The sequence below is a fragment of the Diabrotica undecimpunctata genome, chromosome 2 (assembly GCF_040954645.1).
Source record: "Diabrotica undecimpunctata isolate CICGRU chromosome 2, icDiaUnde3, whole genome shotgun sequence".
NCBI classification, from domain to species: domain Eukaryota; kingdom Metazoa; phylum Arthropoda; class Insecta; order Coleoptera; family Chrysomelidae; genus Diabrotica; species Diabrotica undecimpunctata.
In genome coordinates, this window is record NC_092804.1 from 60408287 (window position 1) to 60436071 (window position 27785).

Here is a 27785-nt window from a genome sequence, read left to right on the forward strand (position 1 = left end):
AACATTTATAGCTTGACAACTCACTATAAGAGTAACATTTAGAAATGAAACATGGTACCTACATAAATATTACATTTATATAGTTTCACAATTTAAAATTAACCTATTTCAGGATTGTTTTGAATATGCATTATTATTAAAATTAGGAATTTCTTTCATTTGATTGTTCTACACTGTATTCTTAGACAGTATAAAATGATTTATTTGTTATATCAAGGTAAAGAAGGCAAATTAGTCTATCTCATGTTAGACATTGCTGCCATTTAGCTATCAGTGATTTTTAATGAACGTCAAAAAGGCGTAACAGTGTAATATTATACTATGGTGTTAAAAATCTGGATTGATACTAATGTAGTTTTCTACAAACTTTATCTATAAACTAAAATATAAATTAATTATCTAAAATACTGACTGCTAAATTAATAACTACAAAAATCGTATTTCCCACGTAAACAAATTAATATGTGAAAAATCCCGAGTAACAAATTACAATCCTCTGTATGAAAAAGGTAAGTCATTACGAAAACATGTATTTTTACCCAAATTACGCTAACGAATGCCACTTTGTTACATTCTGCATGGATTAGTATTTCATAAAATTTTTTTTGTAAATTGTAAAACTTAAACTGCTGGCACATGTATATAGACCAGGAAACTAACGATTTTTCGATGACACTCGTTGATACAGGTATCTAACAACTGCTTCTGATACATTTGGTCATAACAATGTGTAATAAACAAAATCTGCAAAATATTAAACGTAATATTTTACTTATAAACAATATATAAACAATGTAAGCTCGCTATTTCATTTTAAATACTGAAGGTAAAGACCGGCAAATATACAGAAAATGACAATTTTACCAAAAAATCGTGAAATTTTTTTAAAGTGATGGTTTTAACGATATTTTTGTCAATTGGTTACTTAATTATTGCAAAAATAGGTTCAAAAGTCGATTTTCTAAAAATCATTAATAACTTTTCTAAAAATGTACAAAAAACTCTAATTATGCGTGAGCATAAGTACAATATCACAAATATTCAGCTTTATAAAGTTTTAATTAATAGTTATTGCAAAATTGAAATTATGTATCCCAAAAACTTTTATTATCTAAAACGTTATTATGTGTAAAGTATTGAGTCTACATGAATTCTAAAAGCACCAAAATGAAGAGAGAGTCGTATCTTATCAAATTAAATAATTTACCAAATAAAAGTTTATGTTAAATATTATAAAATAGATTAGAAAAGTACTGCGATTTTTAGCTAATAAACAACTAAAAAACTTAAACGCAATAACATGTAGGAAGTTAATTTTTTTTAATTACCACGTTGGACATTTTACACGAATTCAACAAAAAATATAATGCCCTACGACCCTAAAAACTCTAGTTATTCAATTTTTGTTTCAAAAATTTACCGGGCTTTGTTTATAAACAATAAGCAGTTTAAAAAGAACCATTTAAAACACTTCAAGTTTGGACAATTTTTTTGAAATGATTCCTTTTAAAGTAAGCCGTCTATATTACGAAAAAGATAAAAGTTTGAAAGCGAAGCGATTTAGACCCTCTCGATTTTATCATTTACAAAACTAAATTTATAAAAGTCGCAATATCTTTGGTTGCGTTCGTCGCAACATCAACGAAAATTTATGTTTTTTTTTTTTTTAATTTAAGGCACCTCGCGGCATCTTCTTCTTGATGTGCATAAAAATGTTGGCGATCGTCATGGCAATCTTTATCTTATCTGCAGCAGCGCGGAAATGCTGCACATATGTTGTATTGAACCAGTTTCTGAGGTTCTTTAACCAAGATGCTCGGTTCTTATTCGTTCGTCTGAGGACCTCCTCATTTGTGACTCGGTCAGTCCACGGGATCTTAAGCATTAAGCATCATTAAGCATCAAAGGACAGAGAAGACGTAGCATAGCAGCATTCTTACTTTTGTATTAAGAGAGAGTTTATAACTCTTTAAGAAGGCCCCCCTCAGATTGAAGGTGGATCTAACTTTTCCGATGCGTGCTCTAATCTCCTGGTAGTTGGTCCATTCCTCATTTATTATGGTGCCAAGGTAGTTGTAGTGCGTCACTCTTTCTACAGGGGATTGGTTGACGTAGAGCCTTCTGTTATCCTTTTCTTGCTAATTATCATAAGCTTTGCCTTCTTAACATTTATATTGAGTCCATATTGTTGACTCTAATACGTGATTTTGTCCATAAGAACTTGTAGGTGTTCTAAGTAATCCGATGTTGTTTAGCCGGTAACCATTTAGTAGAATACCTTTTTAAGTTTCGTGCAAAGCTTCAATAAATATTCTTTTAGAGTAAGATTGAAGATTAGAGGAGACAAAATACAGCCTTGCCTCACTCCACGCATGATTTTCACATAGCCAGTGTGTTCACCTTCAACTCTGAGATTTGCTGTCTGATTCCAGTAAAGATTTCTAATTATTTTCAGATCTTGGTTGTTAATTCCTGTTTCTTTTAGTATTTGCAATATCTTAGCGTGCTGTACTAGATCAAAAGCTTTCTCGTAATCAACCAGGCATGCGTATACGTCGCAGTTGACATCTCTGCATCTCTGGAATAAGACTTGTACTGAGAACAAAGTCTGTCTAGTACCAACAGCATTTGTTAACCTGAACTGGTTGGGGGAAATTTGACTTTGACACAGCTTGTAGATTATTTTATGAATTATCTTTAGAAACAATTTTAGGAGATGACTCATGAGGCTTATAGTACGGTAATTTTTTTTGGAAGTGCAATAAACTCAGAATTCAGCCATTCTGTTAGTATTTCTGCAGAGTTGTATATGTTGCCAAATATCTTTGCGATTATTGCTATTGATTCGTTGTCCATTAGTTTAAGTAGTTCTGCTTGTGTATTATCAGGGCCTGCCATTTCGCCATACTTTAACTGTGTTCTTGCGGAATAAACTTCCTGCTATAATATTTTTGGTCCATCATTTACCTCTTCTTCTAGCTCAAAGGTGTTTTCTTTTTGGTCTCTAAATAGGTTTTCAGATATTCTTTCCACGTTCTTATTTTACTCTGTTTGTCCAAGATGATGTTTCCATCAGAATAAGTTATATTTCCTTTCTGCCTTCGTCTTAGTCCCCCTGTGAGTTCTTTAACTTTCCTATGTACATTGTGATTATCATACTTTAACTGCAGAGTCTCAATTTCTTCGCATCTTTCTCTTGCTTTTTTTCTTTCGCTTCTCTGATTTTCATTCTTATTAAAATGTTTATAGTTTTATATTTGTCTGGGTCATTCTTGGCTTCTCTTTTCTCGTCCATTAGTTTCAGGATCTTATCGGACATCCATGATTTTTTCTTCATTAATCTATTTTATCCTTTACATTTTATCATTATACATTATCCTGTCTTTAGGTGTTTATCCTTTACATTTTGCACTATTTCATTCGTTTCGTCTCTAATTGCAGTCTTTTGCTCGTTTAACGTGGCTTGGACTCTCATCCTCATATCAAGGTCTTTTAGCATACGTAGGTCGTATGATTGTGCTTACCTTTTCTACATTGTTTTGAGTTTGACTTGAAATACTTCCACCAGTGGAACGTAGTCTGTCTCTAAGTCTGCTTTAGAATAAGTCTTGACAGATGTAAAGCTGTTTCGGAATCTTTTATTTACTAAAATGTAGTCTATTTGATTCCTAACAATTCTCCCGGGTCTGTCTTGAGGGGATTTCTACGTGTACAGCTTGCGAGGTGGTAATTAGAAGAAGGTGTTAGAGACAACTAGTTCTGAGTCTTCTGCGAATTTTTTTAGGAGGTCCCTTCTCTCGGTTTTGACTCCAATTCCATGTTCTCCAATGTACTGTGTCTTATCTCCAGCTCCAATTTTGGCATTAAGATCGTCCATAATAATGAGAACTTCCTGTCGAGGAATTTTCTATATGATACTGTTGATGTTCTGATAGAACTCAATTGCTTCTTCCTCCTCTTTGTCTGCAGTGGGAGCGTAGACTTGGATGATGTTTATAATAATAGGGTTGGCTTCTAATTATAGTAACATCACTCTCTCTAATATTGGTGTAAAGTTAGTAACGCATTTGGCAACCTTAGGTGTTACGATTATTCCGACTCCATATTCATGTGATCCATCACTTTTTCCAAAGTAATATACCTTGTGATCTTCTATTTGTATTTCTCCAGAATCTGGACATCTCATTTCTGATATTCCCATGATTTCAATATGCATTCTCTTCATCTCCTGTATTGCATTGTGGATTTTTCCTGCTTTGTTTAAAGTTTTGAAATTCCATGTGCAGGTTCTGATATTCTTTCTGCACTTCAATTTATTATCTTTTGGTAAACTTAAAACTGTCATTCCCGGAGACCCGATCGGAGGACTTACTTCGGAATTTATTTTAGTACTGAGCATTGCCCTAGAATAACAGGTTTTTCTCTGGCATTGCCATGATTGATTGACTAGGGCGTATCGCTGTGGATCTTTAATGGAGTGTTTGCTTTACTTGTGCTTCCTCATCCTTATACCGTTGATCAAATCTTTGGTTCATCCGCCTTCGAGGCCGATTTCACAAAAGGACAAAAGGATTTATGCCTCAAGGCATAGATCATAAAAATAAATTTGTTTAAAGCAATTTGTTTAAACAATTTCAATTTAATAAATATATATTTTTTAAATTTTACTTTTTTGTTATTGTTCGTAGAAAAGGTTATGAAGTATTAAGCAATTTAAGTATTTATACATTATAGTTATAAATAAAATTTTCAACAATCTATTTTGCAAACAATTAACTTTTTAGAAAAGACAGTTAAGATTAGATCTTATGTATAGTGCTTCTATAATTCGCTTAATTAATTTTTAGTTTGTGCTTAATTAATTTTTGTGTAGAAGATGATGAAATATTGTCAAATATCAGGGTAGAAACTTTTGAGTGGTCAAACCGGTATAATTGTAAGTAAAAAATTCAACAAAAGCTACTTACAGTTCAATCAGGTGTCCCAAGCTGGAAAATGCCTCATCATGTATTTTTGAAATATCGTTGTACATTAGTGAGCTAAAAGAAAAAAAATATTTGTGACAAACTTAATTCTAAAATTTATGCTATATATAAAAAATAAAATTATATACCAAAACCTTGTATTCATAAAAGAATCTACGCATTTTTTCCTGAATTTATATTAATTTTGGTAACGACATGAATAATCATTACCATAAATGTTTTGCTTTTTAAATTTTATTTACTCGCTCCTATTTTTTTACAAAAGCTGTTTGTTCCCATGTTATTTTACGTTTTGTATTGCTTTACCTCTACTGTCTAGTTCTTTCAGTCCTTTCGTAGTAATTTTTTTCTCTATTTTTAAGATGGCTTATCCTTTTTATCTAATTTTGCTTTTGAAGCCCCAATAAATAAATTATACTTGATGCCTTGAAACTTGACGCCAGTCCATTCTGAATATAAATTTGTGTACTAAAATTAAATCATAAGAAAAAAATATTGTGCTTTGTTCATGGTTACTGAGTTATTGATAAAAAACAAAGATCTAAAATTTAATCTTTAAACTTGTGCTACTGTTGCTGTAAAATTCTCAGATACACGGCACTCTAATGCAAAAACTATGTGAAGAGTTGATCAAAGATTACTGAAAACAGGTAAATCCCAGAGAAAAATAAAAGAAAACGCCATCTTACTCTCGACGTCCAAGAAGTGCAAATTTTTTGTTTTGTTGAAGTGAAACAAGTTTTCAAGTTACATCGAGAGAAACTCATGTTTAAAAAGAGATAAAAACTCTCCATACTCCAAATTTATTACGTAAAAAAAATCAACAAAGACGATGGTCAGTAACCATTTGGACTGCATGATTAACGATGCTTCTGCATATGAGAAATAAAAACTTTATTAAATAAACATTTTTCCAGCTTTTGGACCCATAGTATGGCCTATGTATAACAGCTCGTATTTATGTATTTATAAATCTATCCTACCCAAAACCAAACCAAACAACATACAAGAGAGATCCGACAGATCACAGATATGCAAACATGCGTAGGACAATGAACATAAAGAATAATGGAAAAATGCAACAATAGTCATGAAAGAAACAGACATGAAAAAAAAAAATCAAAAAAGTACCCTTTATTCTACTCAATGTAAAAAAGTGTAGTAAACCCATTAGCAGAATAAAACAAGCTATGGTTGTCAATACTTAAAGAAGAAGTCACCAACAAGAATATACCAACAATAGCGGAATAAGAAACCATGTATACACGTAATTCTCTATCATACACAATACATATGCAACACACAACACACGTTCACTAAATAGGAAAAATGTACACACATACAAACATTTACATCACATTTTATCAATACAAATACTTAGAATAATCAGATTAATCAGAGTTTGAATTTTGAATGGGGCAAAACATTCGTTCTCACATCTTCTCAGCCAAATGTGGCTGTTGCCTATAACACCGTGGGAAAAAGTGAATCAACTTCAAATTTTTTTGACGATCATAACCTTGTTCACAATCTTGGCGGTTATATACACCGTTTTTCAACAAAATTATTTATTAATCATTTCTGAGAAAGATTTCCGGAGCGGAATTCAAAACGTCTAATTTTTTAGGTAAAATGTAATTGTCATTACAATCAATTCTGTGTTATTTCCATACAAACATAGTATTTAATATTTAACTTAGACATGCCACAATAAAATAGTTTCAGAATCTTATCAAATACTTTCTTCCTAAATTTATTCGAAAATCAAACCACACTTCGCTGCTCGGGGACTCGAGGTTCAAAGATCATTCTTGCTTCTGCGGATGACGTAGATGCAATAGCACAATTACGTTAAAAGTTTTTGTAGAGTTTTGAAAAAGGTGCATTAAATATTGGTTTAAAAGTAGATGATGATAAAACAAAATAAATGGTCGTTTTAAACTTAGAGATGGTTTAGGAACTTAACTCTGTTTATGGAAGTTAACTCGTTACTGTCTACTACAATTCCCTTATAAACAATGTGTTGTGGAAAAGACCAGATAAAGAATATCTGTAGAATGACTTAAAAGATGGTTGAAAGATGCTGTCAAAGAGAATCTGCAGAAAATGACAGTGAGACAATGGAAAATAGTGGCCAAGGATCGACAAAAATGGAAGGTAAAAGTAAACTCGGCAAAAATTTAAGAAGATTTGTAAGGGCATTAATGATGATAAAGTTAAATACATGATAAATATCAGAAAAGAAAGACATCAACCTGTGGGTAGTGGAGTTACTGTATGAGAGACCGGGTAGACTTGTTTTTTATGTTGCTATTAAACAGGTTATTGTATGGAATCGAACGTTTCAGTACCTTCATGTACCGTTGTGACTGACGGTTAGTCGCCGTGTGACTATTACAGTGTAATAGTGTGGTATAGTAAACGAGCTTTTGGGTGTCTGAGACCCGCGCCCCCAAAATCGTTATAAAAATATTTTGAGGTAAGTTTTTAGATATTTGTACATTTCTCTAATTCTAATTAAAAGATTGTTAGATTTTAGCAATTGGCGATTACGAGCACGGGCTAGCTTACTTGCAAAAACTTTTAGAAGAAGTAAGACTAGATAATAGTGATATTGAATTAAATCAGAGGAAGAGAAACAGGACTGTGAGGAAGTCATAAATCACGATAGTTAATCAGAACAAGAGATATCAGATGCGGATAAAACAGTTGCGCCTTTTCTGTATAGGTATGTTCAAAAACTAGAGTATGTATTAGGAAGTCATGCTAAATTTTTATGATTTTGGACTAGAACCTTACAACACACTCTAAGAAGCATCCTTCACTAGAACAAGTCAAGATCCACTAGAACAAGACAGGATAACATAATAATTCGCTTATCAGGGCTTACAAAAAGTACTAATGATTAGTACTAAAGGACGCTGTCGGGATTTGGAATTATTTCTTGGATGGCGGGATAATTGGTATCATTGTGGAAAATATAAATAAATTTATAGCCTCCATTCAAGAAAACTATTCGCGAGAGCGAAATGCTAATCTCACTGATGAAATGGAAATCCGTGTATAGGACTCTTGTATTTACCTGGGCTAGGTCACTGTAATTGTACATGCGTAGAAGATGTTTGGAGGAGAAATGGTTTTAGTCTAGAAATTTTTTATCTTACGATGACTCTACAAAGATTCCGATTTCTTCTTCGTTACATTAGGCTTGATGATAAAAAACACGTGCAGAGCAGTCAAAAATTAACAAGCTAACTCACATTTGTGTGGTGTTTGAACAGTTCGTAAAAAATTGTCAAAATAATTATATTCATTTAGCATTTGCTACCATTGATGAGATGCTCCCTGCTTTCAGAGAAAATTGTTCGTTCCGTCAGTACATTCTCTCAATACCTAATAAATACGGACTCAAGATATTTGCAGTTTGTGATTCAAAAGTATTTTACACTTCAATGGAAGTCTACGTGTGATTTCAACCCGATGGCCCAAATAAATTTTCTAACAAACGTAGTGATGTGCTTTTAAGATAGTGCAAATCACAATCAATTCTTATATCCCAAAGCAACGCAAACATGTGATTTAAATATCCAGCATGCACCATCATTATGATAGTAGTACTTATAATAATACAAAAGGGGTTGTCGACGTTGTAGATAAGTTGTGCGCTAGTTACACCTGCTCCCGGAATAGCAGAAAATGGCCCATGGTGATATCCTACACATTATTAAATGTTGCAGGAATCAATACTCAGGTGGTATATAGAGCAATCAACGCAGACACAAATATACGGCTAAGACATTTATTAAGACAATTAGGAAACGCATTGCTTCATCCACAGTTGAAAAGGAGAACAGCTCTTAGCAATCTTCCGAGGACGCTGAAGATGAGGCTTATGGAAGTAACTCAAAGTAATGCACCGGAAAATCAAGAAATGCCATTACTTGCTGGAAGGTGCATATACTGCGACTGGAGAAAGAATATATTAGCTCGTGTTTCCTACTACAAATGCAATGCATTTATGTGTTTGGAGCATATCACAGGTATAAGTCAGGACTGTAGGAAACTACGATAAAAGTATATCGTTTTGTTTTTGTAGCTATTTGCTGCATCTATATTCATATAATATTTTTAAGCTATATCTATCGTGTGACGTTTATTTATTTTTATTTTATAAGGAACAATTAATACACATTGCATTTTCTTTTTCAATAACTATTCAAATCAATTTTTTGGTTTAGTTTGATAAAGTTTAAATAATTTTTTTTGCGTCTTAATATATTTACCTATTGTAAATTCCTACAAAATAAAAAAAAACAACTCTCTATTTCCATTTTTTAGACCCACCTGGTCTATGACACCGAGGCAACTAAACTTGTAAGAAACTATAGCGCCAGTACCCGAAGGTACTGAAGGTACATTAAGAAGAAAGGATAGTTATCGAACTAAGTTAAGAAACAAATAATTCTTTTCTCCTCAACCTATTTCATTAGAGACTATAAAGTGTAAACGCATGCCAAAAATAGATCACTTAAGAAAGGCAATCAGCCGAAACCGCTGTAGTGATAAGAGTTTAAAATAAATTTTGTGAAAGTTTTAAAAACAAAGTTTTCAGTATTTTATTGTTACATAAAATGAATTTCCATCAAGAAACGGTCGAATCCATCAATTATAACAAATAATAGAGTTATCCAAAATATTATATCCATTATATAATAATATCCAGAGAGAGTGAGACCAATAGTGATCAAAATTACAAACAGGGAAGTGGTGGCAAGTATTAACAGAAAAATGCTTTGGACTAGATCATGCTTATTATTGGATAAATAGCAATAAATTTGCAAATAAAGGTATTTATTAAAAATATAGAATATGGAACCATCTTGACGTCGAGAGTCGAGAGAAGCAGTCATTACTTCTAAATCACAATTTACAGGATCATCAAACTACTTAGTTACACAATAAAAATATGAGAGATAGAGTGAGAGAAAAAGAGAGAGAGAAAGAGAGAGAGAAAGAGAGAGAGAGAAAAAAAAAAAGAGAGAGAGAGAGAGAGAGAGAGAGAGAGAGAGAGAGAGAAAGAGAGTGTAATTCATAGGTTAATATGCGAAAAAACTGAAATATTTAATAATCACTTTGGATTGATGCAAGACAGATCAAGCAGATTTATTATAAGGCACGTGTGATACTCATTGATGTTAAGAGTGCGTATTTTCTTATTAAATATTTTATGTTTTACAGGATGATCCAAAATTTTTTATAAACTCAAATGCGACCTCCATTATATACTATCTCCTTTGTAACTGATTCTGTTGATAAAATCCGTAAACTAATTTTCGAAACCAAATTCAGAATTTCGCTTTAATCTGTGCCTTTTGAAAATTGCAAGGCAAAACAGACGTTGATAAAGATGTTATTAGCGACTCTCTTAGATTACGTATTTTATTATCAGATGTCGCTATTTGCGTCTATACGAAGCCATGTTAGAGTTGCTTTCTAAGACAGAAAAGATTTATTTTCACGTTCAGAGCGACTGCTAAAGCCGTTCTGATGAGGCCTATTAGGCCGAAATATGTATAAACGGTTGCTTAATCAAATGTGAAATCAAATCTTAACTGTCTTTTCCTTTTTGATTCTATTGATTTTCGCTGGTATATCGGCTTTGTCCAATTTTTAGGCCTCTAAAGTTAATACAAAAATAATTCTCAATCATTTTAAAATAAAAAAAAGAGGTTAGTCTTTGTATGTGGGTATATTTTATTTTATAAAAACCCTTAAAAGGCCAACATTACAAGCACGAACGTTTTCGGAACAACTGTTCCATCATCAGGTTAAAATGCCTAAAATAAGTATAAACCATTTAGTTACAGCAAACGTGGTTTAAAATTTTGACTAAGGTTAAAAACAATAAAATGGTTATACTTACAGGTTAACATGCCTGAGCCACCAAAATATTTGGGTAAAAACCCTTTAAAATGAAAAATGTTACCAAAGATTGTACATGATGTTTATGATATTATATGATGTTTAATATTTTAATTAGATTTTACTTCAGGTAACATACACCCATGCTTAAGTGAGTTCCAGTGTCCGGAGAGTAAACCTCTTCAAACGGACTACGGTTGGCAACTGATTGATGAAATACTCATGAGCGGTGTCAAAAACAAAATGTCAATGAATCATGAAACAGTGTTAGTTAAACATTATATCACTACAGCCAAAAGATTAAAAAACTTTGATGATGTTAAAATGATAACAGTAATCCAGGTGTTGGAATTTAAAAATTTTTTCTATAATTATTTAATATTGGATGTAAAAGATGTAAATTACTGGTGTTGATGAAGGTCATGTTTAAGAAGATGACGTATGCATTAGGCAGCTTATGTTACTCTTTATCGTATGGAGTGTGGTCTAAAAGGTGTAATTTGTGAAGAATTAGCTGAAATATATGGAAATGTCCTTTTATGTTGCTAACATCTAGGACAAGGAAGAATAATTAGTATATATTTGTAGCTAATGTAAGACTTTTTTAAGTAGATGAAATTGTTTAATACTGCTAGTATCGTAAAAATTTTTTTTTTTAATATAAGTGAGTCCAATAGTTTAAGAAAAAAGTGATTGAAAATCTTCCGGCTGAAGGAATTAAAGTTATAATTTATGTGATTAAATTTAAAAATTTATGGAAAGACTGAGATCCTCAGAGACCTGGCAGGAATAACAGTAAATGGAATGACTAAAGAATAAAGGAGAGTGGGTTAAAGGGAAATGAATGAGTTATTCAACAAAATTAGAGATGATAGAGGTCCTTCATGCTTGAAGCATCTAGCACCCTGAACAAAATATATTTTGGTTGTATTAAAATCCGATAAATAAAAGTCTAAAATTTTTATTTGTGAGTATGGTGTACTAAGTTGTTGACTAAGAGAGGGGGGAGCAATGGTTGAATAAAGGTTTAGGTAAAGTGGGAGAAAGTGAATTCTGATGAATTGCTGGATTGTGTTTAAATGTTTACTGAGTTTAGAACTAATGGGTGGATGGTAGATATATGAAAAGACAGAGAACTAGCAAAAGAAAAGAGAATGGACAGGAATATGGTGAAAACGTGAAGATTGTAAAATAATGAAATAGTGAGGTATAAAAGATATGATGTTAACAATAGGGGGCTGGAAAATTCTTTTGGAGGGAGTGTTGTGACAGTAGTGTAGAGAGAATGGTTGTTTTTAAAAAAAAAACAATAATTGTTAAGAAGGATTAAGGTGTTGACATTTATAGAGGAAGGACAGATGAAGAAGATGGGGTAAATTTGAGAAGTGTGGGTTATGAGAAGAGTTGTCGGTGTAAGGGTTGAAAGTCACGGTTGAAAGATACATGGCGATTAACGCAGTTGGGGCTTCTTTGCTTTTCCTTGACTATTTCCAAGTCTTCATATAGATCTAATTTTAGAAAATTTTTTTGGGGTATATTATGTAACAAAGAGACGTCTTCTGGTATGTTGAGGGTATGTTTATGTTGTGCAAGATGTTGTGAGAAGGTGGAAGTGTTCTCTTTTTTAGTGTGTTCTTGGGAACGGGAAGTTAGTGATCTACAGGTTCTACCTATATATGTAGCATCACAATCAGAGCACTGTAATTTGTAAACACCACTACGATCCATGTAGTTGATGCAATCTTTTGAATTGGTTAAACATTGTCCTAGATTGTTCAGGACTTTAAAAGAAATGTGGGTATTCTCAACAGATCTTTTTAGGATATATCTGATATCTCCAGAAAGACGTTCTTGAAGGTAAGGTAAGGAAGCATAATGAGGTTTAATGGTCAAGTCTCTGGGGAACGCAGCCTCTCTCAAAAGTTTGAGTTGTCTCTTATTAATAAGTTTGTTAATGAGGTTGGGGTCATACCCATTGTTGGATGCTATTTGTTTTAGAATATTGAGTTCTGTTTGGTAGTTAGATTGTGATAGTGGGATTGTTTCTAGGCGGTGAATATAACTATGAAAGGCTGCATATTTATGTGACATTGGGTGGTTGGAAGATAAAGGTATGATATGATCGGTTTGTGTAGGTTTCCTATAGATACTGAAATCGAAATGGTCGTTTAATCTGGTAATAGTAAGGTCGAGGAAATTAATTGATTGAGACGACTCTAGTTCCATGGTGAACATTATGTTTGGGTGGATTTGATTTATTTTGGAGAGTAATAGATCAGCTGAATTCGAGTTACCTGATATGAAGACTAAACAGTCATCAACATATCGAAACCAATGGAGAATTTCAGGATTTTTCATAATGTGTGTGGATTCTAAGTGATCCATAAATATATCAGCTAGGAGAGGGGAAAGGCAACTACCCATGGCTAAGCCATCAGGTTGTCTGTAAAATTTACTATTGAAAACAAAAAAGTCTTGAGCTAGACAAGTTTGTAATAATTGAATAATTGAGTTAGTGGTAGACATAGTGATAGAATTTGCTCGTAGAAGAGAGTGGACCAGATTAATAGTTTCTTGTTTGGGGACTGAAGTAAACAAATTGCTGACATCAAATGAAAGCATTGTGATGTTGGGATGAAGATTTATTTGTTGGAGATTGTTGACTAGATGAATTGTATTTTTGACTGAAAAGCGAGGGGTGAAGTTCGTCATATTGTTAATGAGATTCAATATGAATTTTGACAGGATAGAAACTGGAGTATTTATAAAACTAACAACAGGACGAATGGGAATTCCCTCTTTGTGTATCTTAGGTAAACCATACAATCTGGGTGTTAATGGGTTGCTAGGTATTTTATAATATGGAGCATCATGTTCTGACAAAAATTCTGTGAAAAGTTTATTGGTAGCTTTGATTTTATTAATGAACTTTTTTGTTGGATCTTCGGGGAGTGGAGTGAAATTGTTATCTGAAAGAAATGTAGTGACCTTGTCGTTATATAACTTCTGATCAAGAATGACTAGACAATTGCCTTTGTCTGCTTTACTAATGATTAAATTATGGGATTTAATTTTGTTTTGAATAGACTTGAGGATATGGAGTTGGTCTTTCTGTTTTTTGTATGAAAATTGTGGAAAAGGAACGTTGAATGAGTAATTTTGAGAAGTAGAAGGTAGATTGATGGATGATGAGTTGTGGGATGTGTTAGATGTAGTGTTGGTAGTAGAGATATTGAAAGAAGTAGAAGTTGGTGGGAAATTTTTGTTTTTGAATTTGAAGATGGTTTTGTAGCAGGAGTTTCTAATTGAAGTTTTTTGGTTTAGAGGGACTGAGAGATTCTGTATGATAACATCTAGCTCAATGGAGAGACTCTGAAGGTCCTTTTCAGAAACCTTCCTCGGAATTGAGTATTTGAGACCTAGATTCAATAAGTCGAGTTCATTTTTATCAAAAGTTACGGAGGATAGATTTTTGAGCCTAGGGTGAAATTGAAAATTAGAAAATTTAGTTTTGTTCTTGTTACTGTTATTATTTTGTGAATTAGATGCATTATTAATGAGTTTATTGAGTTTAGATTTAAGTTTACTGAATTTAATAGAGGTTACACTGTCCATTTTGTCCTGAACATCATTCAGAAGGTTACTTAAGTTATCAAAGCCTATGGATTCAAGTAAAAAGTCATATGTTACCTTAAGTTTACAGTTTAAAAAGTTAAGTTTTCCATAATGGTTGCAAATCTCCTTCTTTAAGATTTTTAGTTGAAAGGTGTTCCTTAAGGTGGTTGGAACATTTCCTGGTGTTTTAATTCTACAAAAGGTTGGAAAAACTTTGTAGTTGATACATTGTGAGATGAACCATATATCCAACTTGAGAGTACATCTTTTAGTGGCTAAGCGCATGTATTGAAGAGCCAAGTTGACCATACCGTCAATTAACAAAATCCACAAGGAAAATAATTCCTGTAGCTGGCTGTATACCACGTATAACAAAAGAGGTTAGTCTTTGTATGTGGGTATATTTTATTTTATAAAAACCCTTAAAAGGGCAACATTACAAGCACGAACGTTTTCGGAACAACTGTTCCATCATCAGGTTAAAATGCCTAAAATAAGTATAAACCATTTAGTTACAGCAAACGTGGTTTAAAATTTTGACTAAGGTTAAAAACAATAAAATGGTTATACTTACAGGTTAACATGCCTGAGCCACCAAAATATTTGGGTAAAAACCCTTTAAAATGAAAAATGTTACCAAAGATTGTACATGATGTTTATGATATTATATGATGTTTAATATTTTAATTAGATTTTACTTCAGGTAACATACACCCATGCTTAAGTGAGTTCCAGTGTCCGGAGAGTAAACCTCTTCAAACGGACTACGGTTGGCAACTGATTGATGAAATACTCATGAGCGGTGTCAAAAACAAAATGTCAATGAACCATGAAACAGTGTTAGTTAAACATTATATTACTACAGCCAAAAGATTAAAAAACTTTGATGATGTTAAAATGATAACAGTAATCCAGGTGTTGGAATTTAAAAATTTTTTCTATAATTATTTAATATTGGATGTAAAAGATGTAAATTACTGGTGTTGATGAAGGTCATGTTTAAGAAGATGACTTTCAACCCTTACACCGACAACTCTTCTCATAACCCACACTTCTCAAATTTACCCCATCTTCTTCATCTGTCCTTCCTCTATAAATGTCAACACCTTAATCCTTCTTAACAATTATTGTTTTTTTTTTAAAAACAACCATTCTCTCTACACTACTGTCACAACACTCCCTCCAAAAGAATTTTCCAGCCCCCTATTGTTAACATCATATCTTTTATACCTCACTATTTCATTATTTTACAATCTTCACGTTTTCACCATATTCCTGTCCATTCTCTTTTCTTTTGCTAGTTCTCTGTCTTTTCATATATCTACCATCCACCCATTAGTTCTAAACTCAGTAAACATTTAAACACAATCCAGCAATTCATCAGAATTCACTTTCTCCCACTTTACCTAAACCTTTATTCAACCATTGCTCCCCCCTCTCTTAGTCAACAACTTAGTACACCATACTCACAAATAAAAATTTTAGACTTTTATTTATCGGATTTTAATACAACCAAAATATATTTTGTTCAGGGTGCTAGATGCTTCAAGCATGAAGGACCTCTATCATCTCTAATTTTGTTGATTAACTCATTCATTTCCCTTTAACCCACTCTCCTTTATTCTTTAGTCATTCCATTTACTGTTATTCCTGCCAGGTCTCTGAGGATCTCAGTCTTTCCATAAATTTTTAAATTTAATCACATAAATTATAACTTTAATTTCTTCAGCCGGAAGATTTTCAATCACTTTTTTCTCAAACTATTGGACTCACTTATATTAAAAAAAAAAAAAAAAAAAAAAAAAAAAAAAAAAAAAAAAAAAAAAAAAAATTTTTACGATACTAGCAGTATTAAACAATTTCATCTACTTAAAAAAGTCTTACATTAGCTACAAATATATACTAATTATTCTTCCTTGTCCTAGATGTTAGCAACATAAAAGGACATTTCCATATATTTCAGCTAATTCTTCACAAATTACACCTTTTAGACCACACTCCATACGATAAAGAGTAACATAAGCTGCCTAATGCATACGTCATCTTCTTAAACATGACCTTCATCAACACCAGTAATTTACATCTTTTACATCCAATATTAAATAATTATAGAAAAAATTTTTAAATTCCAACACCTGGATTACTGTTATCATTTTAACATCATCAAAGTTTTTTAATCTTTTGGCTGTAGTGATATAATGTTTAACTAACACTGTTTCATGATTCATTGACATTTTGTTTTTGACACCGCTCATGAGTATTTCATCAATCAGTTGCCAACCGTAGTCCGTTTGAAGAGGTTTACTCTCCGGACACTGGAACTCACTTAAGCATGGGTGTATGTTACCTGAAGTAAAATCTAATTAAAATATTAAACATCATATAATATCATAAACATCATGTACAATCTTTGGTAACATTTTTCATTTTAAAGGGTTTTTACCCAAATATTTTGGTGGCTCAGGCATGTTAACCTGTAAGTATAACCATTTTATTGTTTTTAACCTTAGTCAAAATTTTAAACCACGTTTGCTGTAACTAAATGGTTTATACTTATTTTAGGCATTTTAACCTGATGATGGAACAGTTGTTCCGAAAACGTTCGTGCTTGTAATGTTGGCCTTTTAAGGGTTTTTATAAAATAAAATATACCCACATACAAAGACTAACCTCTTTTGTTATACGTGGTATACAGCCAGCTACAGGAATTATTTTCCTTGTGGATTTTGTTAATTGACGGTATGGTCAACTTGGCTCTTCAATACATGCGCTTAGCCACTAAAAGATGTACTCTCAAGTTGGATATATGGTTCATCTCACAATGTATCAACTACAAAGTTTTTCCAACCTTTTGTAGAATTAAAACACCAGGAAATGTTCCAACCACCTTAAGGAACACCTTTCAACTAAAAATCTTAAAGAAGGAGATTTGCAACCATTATGGAAAACTTAACTTTTTAAACTGTAAACTTAAGGTAACATATGACTTTTTACTTGAATCCATAGGCTTTGATAACTTAAGTAACCTTCTGAATGATGTTCAGGACAAAATGGACAGTGTAACCTCTATTAAATTCAGTAAACTTAAATCTAAACTCAATAAACTCATTAATAATGCATCTAATTCACAAAATAATAACAGTAACAAGAACAAAACTAAATTTTCTAATTTTCAATTTCACCCTAGGCTCAAAAATCTATCCTCCGTAACTTTTGATAAAAATGAACTCGACTTATTGAATCTAGGTCTCAAATACTCAATTCCGAGGAAGGTTTCTGAAAAGGACCTTCAGAGTCTCTCCATTGAGCTAGATGTTATCATACAGAATCTCTCAGTCCCTCTAAACCAAAAAACTTCAATTAGAAACTCCTGCTACAAAACCATCTTCAAATTCAAAAACAAAAATTTCCCACCAACTTCTACTTCTTTCAATATCTCTACTACCAACACTACATCTAACACATCCCACAACTCATCATCCATCAATCTACCTTCTACTTCTCAAAATTACTCATTCAACGTTCCTTTTCCACAATTTTCATACAAAAAACAGAAAGACCAACTCCATATCCTCAAGTCTATTCAAAACAAAATTAAATCCCATAATTTAATCATTAGTAAAGCAGACAAAGGCAATTGTCTAGTCATTCTTGATCAGAAGTTATATAACGACAAGGTCACTACATTTCTTTCAGATAACAATTTCACTCCACTCCCCGAAGATCCAACAAAAAAGTTCATTAATAAAATCAAAGCTACCAATAAACTTTTCACAGAATTTTTGTCAGAACATGATGCTCCATATTATAAAATACCTAGCAACCCATTAACACCCAGATTGTATGGTTTACCTAAGATACACAAAGAGGGAATTCCCATTCGTCCTGTTGTTAGTTTTATAAACACTCCAGTTTCTATCCTGTCAAAATTCATATTGAATCTCATTAACAATATGACGAACTTCACCCCTCGCTTTTCAGTCAAAAATACAATTCATCTAGTCAACAATCTCCAACAAATAAATCTTCATCCCAACATCACAATGCTTTCATTTGATGTCAGCAATTTGTTTACTTCAGTCCCCAAACAAGAAACTATTAATCTGGTCCACTCTCTTCTACGAGCAAATTCTATCACTATGTCTACCACTAACTCAATTATTCAATTATTACAAACTTGTCTAGCTCAAGACTTTTTTGTTTTCAATAGTAAATTTTACAGACAACCTGATGGCTTAGCCATGGGTAGTTGCCTTTCCCCTCTCCTAGCTGATATATTTATGGATCACTTAGAATCCACACACATTATGAAAAATCCTGAAATTCTCCATTGGTTTCGATATGTTGATGACTGTTTAGTCTTCATATCAGGTAACTCGAATTCAGCTGATCTATTACTCTCCAAAATAAATCAAATCCACCCAAACATAATGTTCACCATGGAACTAGAGTCGTCTCAATCAATTAATTTCCTCGACCTTACTATTACCAGATTAAACGACCATTTCGATTTCAGTATCTATAGGAAACCTACACAAACCGATCATATCATACCTTTATCTTCCAACCACCCAATGTCACATAAATATGCAGCCTTCCATAGTTATATTCACCGCCTAGAAACAATCCCACTATCACAATCTAACTACCAAACAGAACTCAATATTCTAAAACAAATAGCATCCAACAATGGGTATGACCCCAACCTCATTAACAAACTTATTAATAAGAGACAACTCAAACTTTTGAGAGAGGCTGCGTTCCCCAGAGACTTGACCATTAAACCTCATTATGCTTCCTTACCTTACCTTCAAGAACGTCTTTCTGGAGATATCAGATATATCCTAAAAAGATCTGTTGAGAATACCCACATTTCTTTTAAAGTCCTGAACAATCTAGGACAATGTTTAACCAATTCAAAAGATTGCATCAACTACATGGATCGTAGTGGTGTTTACAAATTACAGTGCTCTGATTGTGATGCTACATATATAGGTAGAACCTGTAGATCACTAACTTCCCGTTCCCAAGAACACACTAAAAAAGAGAACACTTCCACCTTCTCACAACATCTTGCACAACATAAACATACCCTCAACATACCAGAAGACGTCTCTTTGTTACATAATATACCCCAAAAAAATTTTCTAAAATTAGATCTATATGAAGACTTGGAAATAGTCAAGGAAAAGCAAAGAAGCCCCAACTGCGTTAATCGCCATGTATCTTTCAACCGTGACTTTCAACCCTTACACCGACAACTCTTCTCATAACCCACACTTCTCAAATTTACCCCATCTTCTTCATCTGTCCTTCCTCTATAAATGTCAACACCTTAATCCTTCTTAACAATTATTGTTTTTTTTTTTTAAACAACCATTCTCTCTACACTACTGTCACAACACTCCCTCCAAAAGAATTTTCCAGCCCCCTATTGTTAACATCATATCTTTTATACCTCACTATTTCATTATTTTACAATCTTCACGTTTTCACCATATTCCTGTCCATTCTCTTTTCTTTTGCTAGTTCTCTGTCTTTTCATATATCTACCATCCACCCATTAGTTCTAAACTCAGTAAACATTTAAACACAATCCAGCAATTCATCAGAATTCACTTTCTCCCACTTTACCTAAACCTTTATTCAACCATTGCTCCCCCCTCTCTTAGTCAACAACTTAGTACACCATACTCACAAATAAAAATTTTAGACTTTTATTTATCGGATTTTAATACAACCAAAATATATTTTGTTCAGGGTGCTAGATGCTTCAAGCATGAAGGACCTCTATCATCTCTAATTTTGTTGATTAACTCATTCATTTCCCTTTAACCCACTCTCCTTTATTCTTTAGTCATTCCATTTACTGTTATTCCTGCCAGGTCTCTGAGGATCTCAGTCTTTCCATAAATTTTTAAATTTAATCACATAAATTATAACTTTAATTCCTTCAGCCGGAAGATTTTCAATCACTTTTTTCTCAAACTATTGGACTCACTTATATTAAAAAAAAAAATTTTTACGATACTAGCACTATTAAACAATTTCATCTACTTAAAAAAGTCTTACATTAGCTACAAATATATACTAATTATTCTTCCTTGTCCTAGATGTTAGCAACATAAAAGGACATTTCCATATATTTCAGCTAATTCTTCACAAATTACACCTTTTAGACCACACTCCATACGATAAAGAGTAACATAAGCTGCCTAATGCATACGTCATCTTCTTAAACATAACCTTCATCAACACCAGTAATTTACATCTTTTACATCCAATATTAAATAATTATAGAAAAAATTTTTAAATTCCAACACCTGGATTACTGTTATCATTTTAACATCATCAAAGTTTTTTAATCTTTTGGCTGTAGTAATATAATGTTTAACTAACACTGTTTCATGGTTCATTGACATTTTGTTTTTGACACCGCTCATGAGTATTTCATCAATCAGTTGCCAACCGTAGTCCGTTTGAAGAGGTTTACTCTCCGGACACTGGAACTCACTTAGGCATGGGTGTATGTTACCTGAAGTAAAATCTAATTAAAATATTAAACATCATATAATATCATAAACATCATGTACAATCTTTGGTAACATTTTTCATTTTAAAGGGTTTTTACCCAAATATTTTGGTGGCTCAGGCATGTTAACCTGTAAGTATAACCATTTTATTGTTTTTAACCTTAGTCAAAATTTTAAACCACGTTTGCTGTAACTAAATGGTTTATACTTATTTTAGGCATTTTAACCTGATGATGGAACAGTTGTTCCGAAAACGTTCGTGCTTGTAATGTTGCCCTTTTAAGGGTTTTTATAAAATAAAATATACCCACATACAAAGACTAACCTCTTTTGTTATACGTGGTATACAGCCAGCTACAGGAATTATTTTCCTTGTGGATTTTATTTTAAAATAGACTTGATTAAACATTATTGTTTCCAATATAAGTTGTTTAAATTCAATACTTACAGAATATGTAGTTTATTTCTCACTGGAAAGAGATTCTTTGGAAAAATCTTAATATGATTGTTGTCAAGGTACCTAAAAATTTAAAATAAATATTAAAGAAGAATATTTGATTTTTTTCTACTTTTGTTAAATTTGCAAACACTGATTTATACTGAAAATTTGACCATGGAGATTTTCAAGTAACTTAAACAAGGTAATTTAATTTTAATATTACTTGCAAAATTATTGGTTTGACCCATAAATACATTTTCTTAGTTTTGCCTTTTATTTGAATCGAAAAAACTAGAGATAGGTACTACGAAAACAAAAAAAAATTAACACATCAAATATATTTAAAATTTGTTGACTGTGTTAAAAGATTGTAAATATTTATACTTTTTAGTCATATTTTGATGGAAATTATCTATTCACGCATCTACTAAAACTATAAGCAAAATATTTCTGAAATTCAGTAAACAAAATAAAGAAGTTTGCCATTGGCGTTGAAAATTGATAGGATGAAAAGAGGACTGGCGCTAATTGGAGAAAATCAAGAGGAGAAAACTTTTTGTTTATAATGACCCAAAAAATCTACAAGCATTTCTAGAGCAAAAAGGTGATTTTTGGGATTTGTGTAAAGAATTTTTGCCTAAAACATTCGTACGGTACACTTTTGATTTATTTAAAGGGTGCAGTTTTGAACAGGAATCCGCAAAGAAACCGTATCAGAAACATTTTTCATACGGGTCGGCCTCACATCCTGGACTAAAGAAAATATTTCTTAACTTTTATAAGAACATAAATATATAAAGTTTTTTAAACTAAGTTATCTAATTAGTACAGCTTTTTCTTTTATCTATCTATCTTATAACGAGAAAACCATCAATTATCAAGCATTACAGAAAATTACTTTTATTTATATTTAAATAATTCTAAAAATCTTAAGTGTTTTGCTTTACCGTTCAAATACTAGAAATCTTTTAAGAACTTTAAGAACTCAGTTTTCTCTGAGTTTAAAATGGAACAAACATGTACTAATAAAAGTTTTTAATTAACTTACAAGCTCCGGGTATGCTCCAGTTTAAAAAAGGCCTTCTCTTGGATCTCAATTACATTGCAATGAACCAAAATCCTGAAATTAAAAAGTAATTTAATAATTTTCTAGTTAGCAAGATATTTTTACGAGAGTTTTGTGTCATCAGGTACATGGTTTAGCAATTTCTACCATCCATGTGTAAATTTAAATAGTGGTGACACAAATTTTTGTATCATAGTTATGTAAATATTATAAAATTGATTTATATTTTAATTTTAAACATTACCATACTTGTAGTTACAATAATAACTACATAAGCATATTCACATAATAGCTACAGTATCTCGGACATGTGATGCGGGGCTAGAAGTATGGCATCCTGCGACTCATAATGCAAGGAAAGATAGATGACAGAAGAAGCATCGGAAGAAGACGAATTTCATGGCTTAAGAACCTAAAAGAGTGGTTTGGATGCAGCTCAAAACAAATATTTAGAGCTACTGCCTAAAAAATAAAATAGCTACGATGATTGCCAACCTCCGTAGCGGAGATGGCACCTGAAGAAGAAGAAGATTCACATGTCAAAATAGCTGTCAAAGTTATTATAGTATTTTAGATCTCTTCAAAAAAAAAGTTAATACTATTTGAATGCAAATAAACCACCATTAAAGTTAAAAATAAGTTTATTGACGTTTTAAATTCCACTTTGGAAATTGTTCTCAAAAACATTAATAAATTAAACAAATTTTGTTTTTTGTTACTTGGTGAAAAATTCTTTTAATTTAATTTTATCTGACTCATTTATATTATTATTATATTATTATACAGTTTAGACATATATTATACATTTTAAAGCCAATATTGCTGAGTTGCGTTCCTGGGACGACTTTATTGTAAGATAGTTCATTCGCTGACATGGAAACAAATTTAAACTTAAGAATATCCGTCAAAAAAATTATGGCCTTTGTTAAGTCTTTGAAAAGACAACCACATGCCATGATGATAGTAAAATTTTCCTGTTAGTGATTCCATAGTAAATCATGAGGACAAAAATGGAAAAAACCTCATAATACTATCCCGACACGGTAAGTATTTGGTCTTACATTTAGTTTACTCTCAATAAACACTAAACTCTGATTTTATATGTATGTTACTTAAAAAACATAATTGATGTATCCTCGATACGTTACTGACTTACTAATAGTGGTATTTAGCTTTTATTAACTTCCTCTTTTAATATGGGCAACCACATCCACATCCTACTGCATTCTGCCAAGGAATTAGAATTAGCAACTTTTGCGGTCATTGTCATGAAATATATATGACACCATTACAACTTATATAAATTTACAAAAAAATTTGCCCACAGGTCGCCTGGTATGTCATACATGAAAATCGTAAAACACAGATTTAGTCGTTGGCATCTCTAGCATACCGTAAAAATAGTTTTGAATGTATTTGTTAACCTTGCGCGTGCTACATATGCTTCCATTTCAATGAAAGTATTTGTTTGGAGTTTTGTTGATTTTATAAAGATTGTGTCAGCATTTTTAACATGAGTAAAAGAAAATATGTAACTCACGCATAGTTAGAGGCCCTAGTATTTGCCATAGGTAACGACTCGGATACGGCTACTAATACTATAGAAAATAAAATAGATTCATCTATTTATTGACTACGTTGACAGCTACATCTAACTTTCATCAACCTAGAAAAGGCGTATGATACAGTTCCAAGACTTAAATTGTGGCCAGCTTCACAACAACTCGGCATTGGTGAATACCTTTTAAGAATAATCACAGAAGTATACAGGTATAACACTACTTACCTAAAAATCGGAAATAGACTATCAGAGCCAATAAAAGTAACTAAAGGACTAAGACAAGGATGCAGTATATCACCCTTACTGTTTAGTTTATATATCGAGGCAGCCCTCCAAAATTGGAAAAGCCACTGCCAGGGAATGGGAATCCAAATAGGAAATGACGTACTGTTCTCCCTGAACTTTGTGGATGACCTAGTCGTCGTATGTAGCTGAAGATTCTTATGATCTAGATTTTATGATAAAGCATCAATACAGAGAATATGTAAAATAAGAGGTTACAAGTCAGCATGAAGAAAACAGAATATTTAGTTACCAATTCAGATGCAAAGTTAGAAGTGTTAATAGACGAGGACGTGGAAATCAAACAAGTGGAAAAATTTAAATATTTAGGTGCACTTATTGATAAGAACGGCTTGGGAAAAACCGAAATTAAACACCGAATTATCCAGAGACCTAAAATTGTAGGATGTCTGAACTCCTTATGGTGGGATAGCAACATTTCCAAAAGAAACAAAAAAAGAATAAGGCAAACCATGGTTGAATCAGCTCTTTGTTATGGCTTTGAAGTATGGACAATTAAAGCAGACCTTAAGAGAAGATTGTTGGCAGTTGAAATGGAATATTTGAGAAGAAGTGCTAGAACATCAAGTCTGGAAAGGAAGACTAACGAATCTATAAGAAATAACATAAATGCTACAGAAACGGTCATTGATAGAATAGAAAGAAGAGGTTTAAAATGGTTTGGACACCTATTAAGAATGTTTGACGAATGTTAGCTCCAAAAACTTCACATATGGAAGCCCACTGGAAGAAGAAAAAGAGGTAGACCTCGACGTTTTAATGAAAGCAATTATTATTTTTTAAACAAAATGTCTATCTTGACTTTTACGGTAAAATTTGACACAAAAAGTTACCTTAAATTTCACTAAATTTCACTCTGCATATCTGGGGTCGGGAACTGAAATCATGCTGGAATTATACTGGGGGCAGATCCGGGATTACGACCAGGGATAAGAAGATGAGGGCAGAAGTCAGCACCGGCTGAACACAAACCTTGAAAACTCGTCTCCTTCAAAGACTGGAACAGGCACAGCACAATGGCAACATGATGCCATCTTCGAAAACTGTTGTAAAACTGCTCAATACCAAGCATCCAACTAGTACTGTCACTTCATACTACATTTCCATGACAAGAAATAATCAAAAAAAAAGATTACGAATTTGAAAATAAATTCGGACTCCAACAAAACTAAACACGCCTTAATCAGTGACTGGCTTAACCGAGAGTGAACAATTATCTTTTAAATTTATTCGCACTATCTTGGTATAAACAACACGTATTAACTGGAATATTAATTTGAAACGCAGAATATCCCAAAAGCGGTTTCGATCAAAGAAAATAATACCCACGAAATGTAAACTACTCTAAAAATGGTTTATTTTAACTTCGGCGACGTAAAGATGAATTGGAACAATTCGGTGTTTTAATTTGTACGAAAGGAAACAAAAATACACTAAGATGATTCTTTGATATTTGAACAAATACAAGGGGATTTCAATACATATCCAAAGAATTTTTAAATGCTACAAGCAAAATAAAGAAAATTATACTTTATACAATTTTGATCGCTTTAATTTTTTTTGCTTAACCCGGCACTACATATGTGGGGTTTCACAAACCCCAGCTCCCAAATATCGCTCTCAAAATAAATCAAACGCAGACTTATACGCACGTCCACCCCAATAGCTTCCCAAAAATATCCCCACCATCGAATTCAGGCGTTTAACCTCAGTACATTGTAGGCAGTAAGTGAAGTTACACGCGCCTGAAACGCTCTGGGGTGTGTCAAACCCTACCTATGTACTCGCGTTTGCAATTTTGACATTATAAGTAAGTTTTTATTTTAGACTTATTTGAATCTGCATATTCAATTGTTTAATTTTTTAGCTAAAACATCATGTCATACGAAGCGGAACAGAAAAAGCTTGAAGCTCTATGGGCTGAAATTGATGACGATGCCATCGAATCGGGAAGCGATGACGATATTGACCATATCTCTGAAAGCGACCACAACACCGACTCGGAGCAGGATATCGCAATAGAAGATTTAGTTTCTGACGGAGATTCAGACATGGAGACTTCAAAAACAGAACTTCAGGATGAGACGGAAAATAAAAGCACTGACGGACCTCCAAGAAACGAAGAAATGTATCTCGGAAAAGACGGAAGACAATGGAACAAACTTGCTTCAAATAATAAACGGGTTCGAACAAGATCAGAGAACATTATTACTCATTTGCCGGGTGTGAAGCATTATGCAAAAAATGCTAAACGTACTTTAGATTGTTGGCAATTGTTTTTTGATCGACAAATGATCGAAGACATAGTGCGCTGGACCAATCTCAAAATTCAACAAAAATCAATTGCATATCAAAATAAATGCATGGCGAAACCAACCAATGAATGTGAAATTAAAGCATTTATCGGACTTCTTTATTTAGCAGGTATGTTTCATTCTAATCGTCAGAATTTGAAAGACTTATGGCAAACAGATGGGACTGGTGTCGATATATTCCGCAATACAATGTCTATAGATTGTTTTCAATTCCTGATGGTCTGTCTTCGGTTCGATAACATCGAGAATCCTAAAGACAGATTGGCTATTGACAAATTAGCTCCAGTTCGTGGAATTCTGGTCAAATTTATTGAAAATTGTAAGCAGGCCTACACTCCTTCTCAATATGTGACCATAGATGAGAAGTTGGAGTCTTTTCGTGGAAGATGTGCTTTCAAACAGTACATGACCAACAAGCCTGCAAAGTATGGGTCAAAGTGCAAGCCCTAGTTGAAGCCCGTTCGTACTACGTTTTAAATTTGGAAGTGTATGCAGGAAAACAGCCAGAAGGTCCCTACAGTGTTAGTAATTCCCCAATAGATATAGTAGAGGGGCTAATACAACCTATTTCTGGTTCCAACCGAAATGTGACCTTTGACAACTGGTACACTAGTTATGAATTAATGATAAAATTGCTGAACGATCATAAACTTACGTCAGTAGGCACGCTGAGAAAGAACAAACGATGCATCCCAGCACAATTTTTGACAGTCCAGAACAGAGAACAAATGACATCTTTATTTGGCTTTCAGAAAGATATTACACTTTTATCGTATGTGCCGAAAAAAAAAAAAATAAAAACGTCCTACTGTTGTCCAACATGCACTATGATTGAGCTGTTGATGAAGCAACTGGCGATAAAAATTTACCAGAAATAATAAACTTCTACAACTTTACTAAAAGTGGAGTAGATGTAGTGGATGAACTGTCTGCATCATATAACGTATCTAGAAACTCACGAAGATGGCCTCTGACGATCGTGTTTTTTCTCTTGAATACAGCCGCCATAAATGCTTTGGTGATATACAGAGAAAACAATCAAGATT

The 27785-nt window shown here is 32.7% G+C and overlaps 1 protein-coding gene across 2 annotated transcripts in view; it reads right to left on the reverse strand.

Moving 5' to 3' along the window:
- The window catches only part of Lgr4 (Leucine-rich repeat-containing G protein-coupled receptor 4), an 832616-nt gene that overhangs the window by 233096 nt on the left and 571735 nt on the right, over positions 1 to 27785 (reverse strand). For both annotated transcript variants that reach the window (XM_072523012.1, XM_072523013.1), the window contains 3 exons: positions 22543 to 22614; positions 21504 to 21575; positions 4968 to 5039 (listed from right to left, as the gene is read on the reverse strand). In XM_072523012.1, the coding sequence (XP_072379113.1) occupies positions 4968 to 5039; positions 21504 to 21575; positions 22543 to 22614 (216 nt within the window). The remainder of the gene's footprint in view (positions 1 to 4967; positions 5040 to 21503; positions 21576 to 22542; positions 22615 to 27785) is intronic.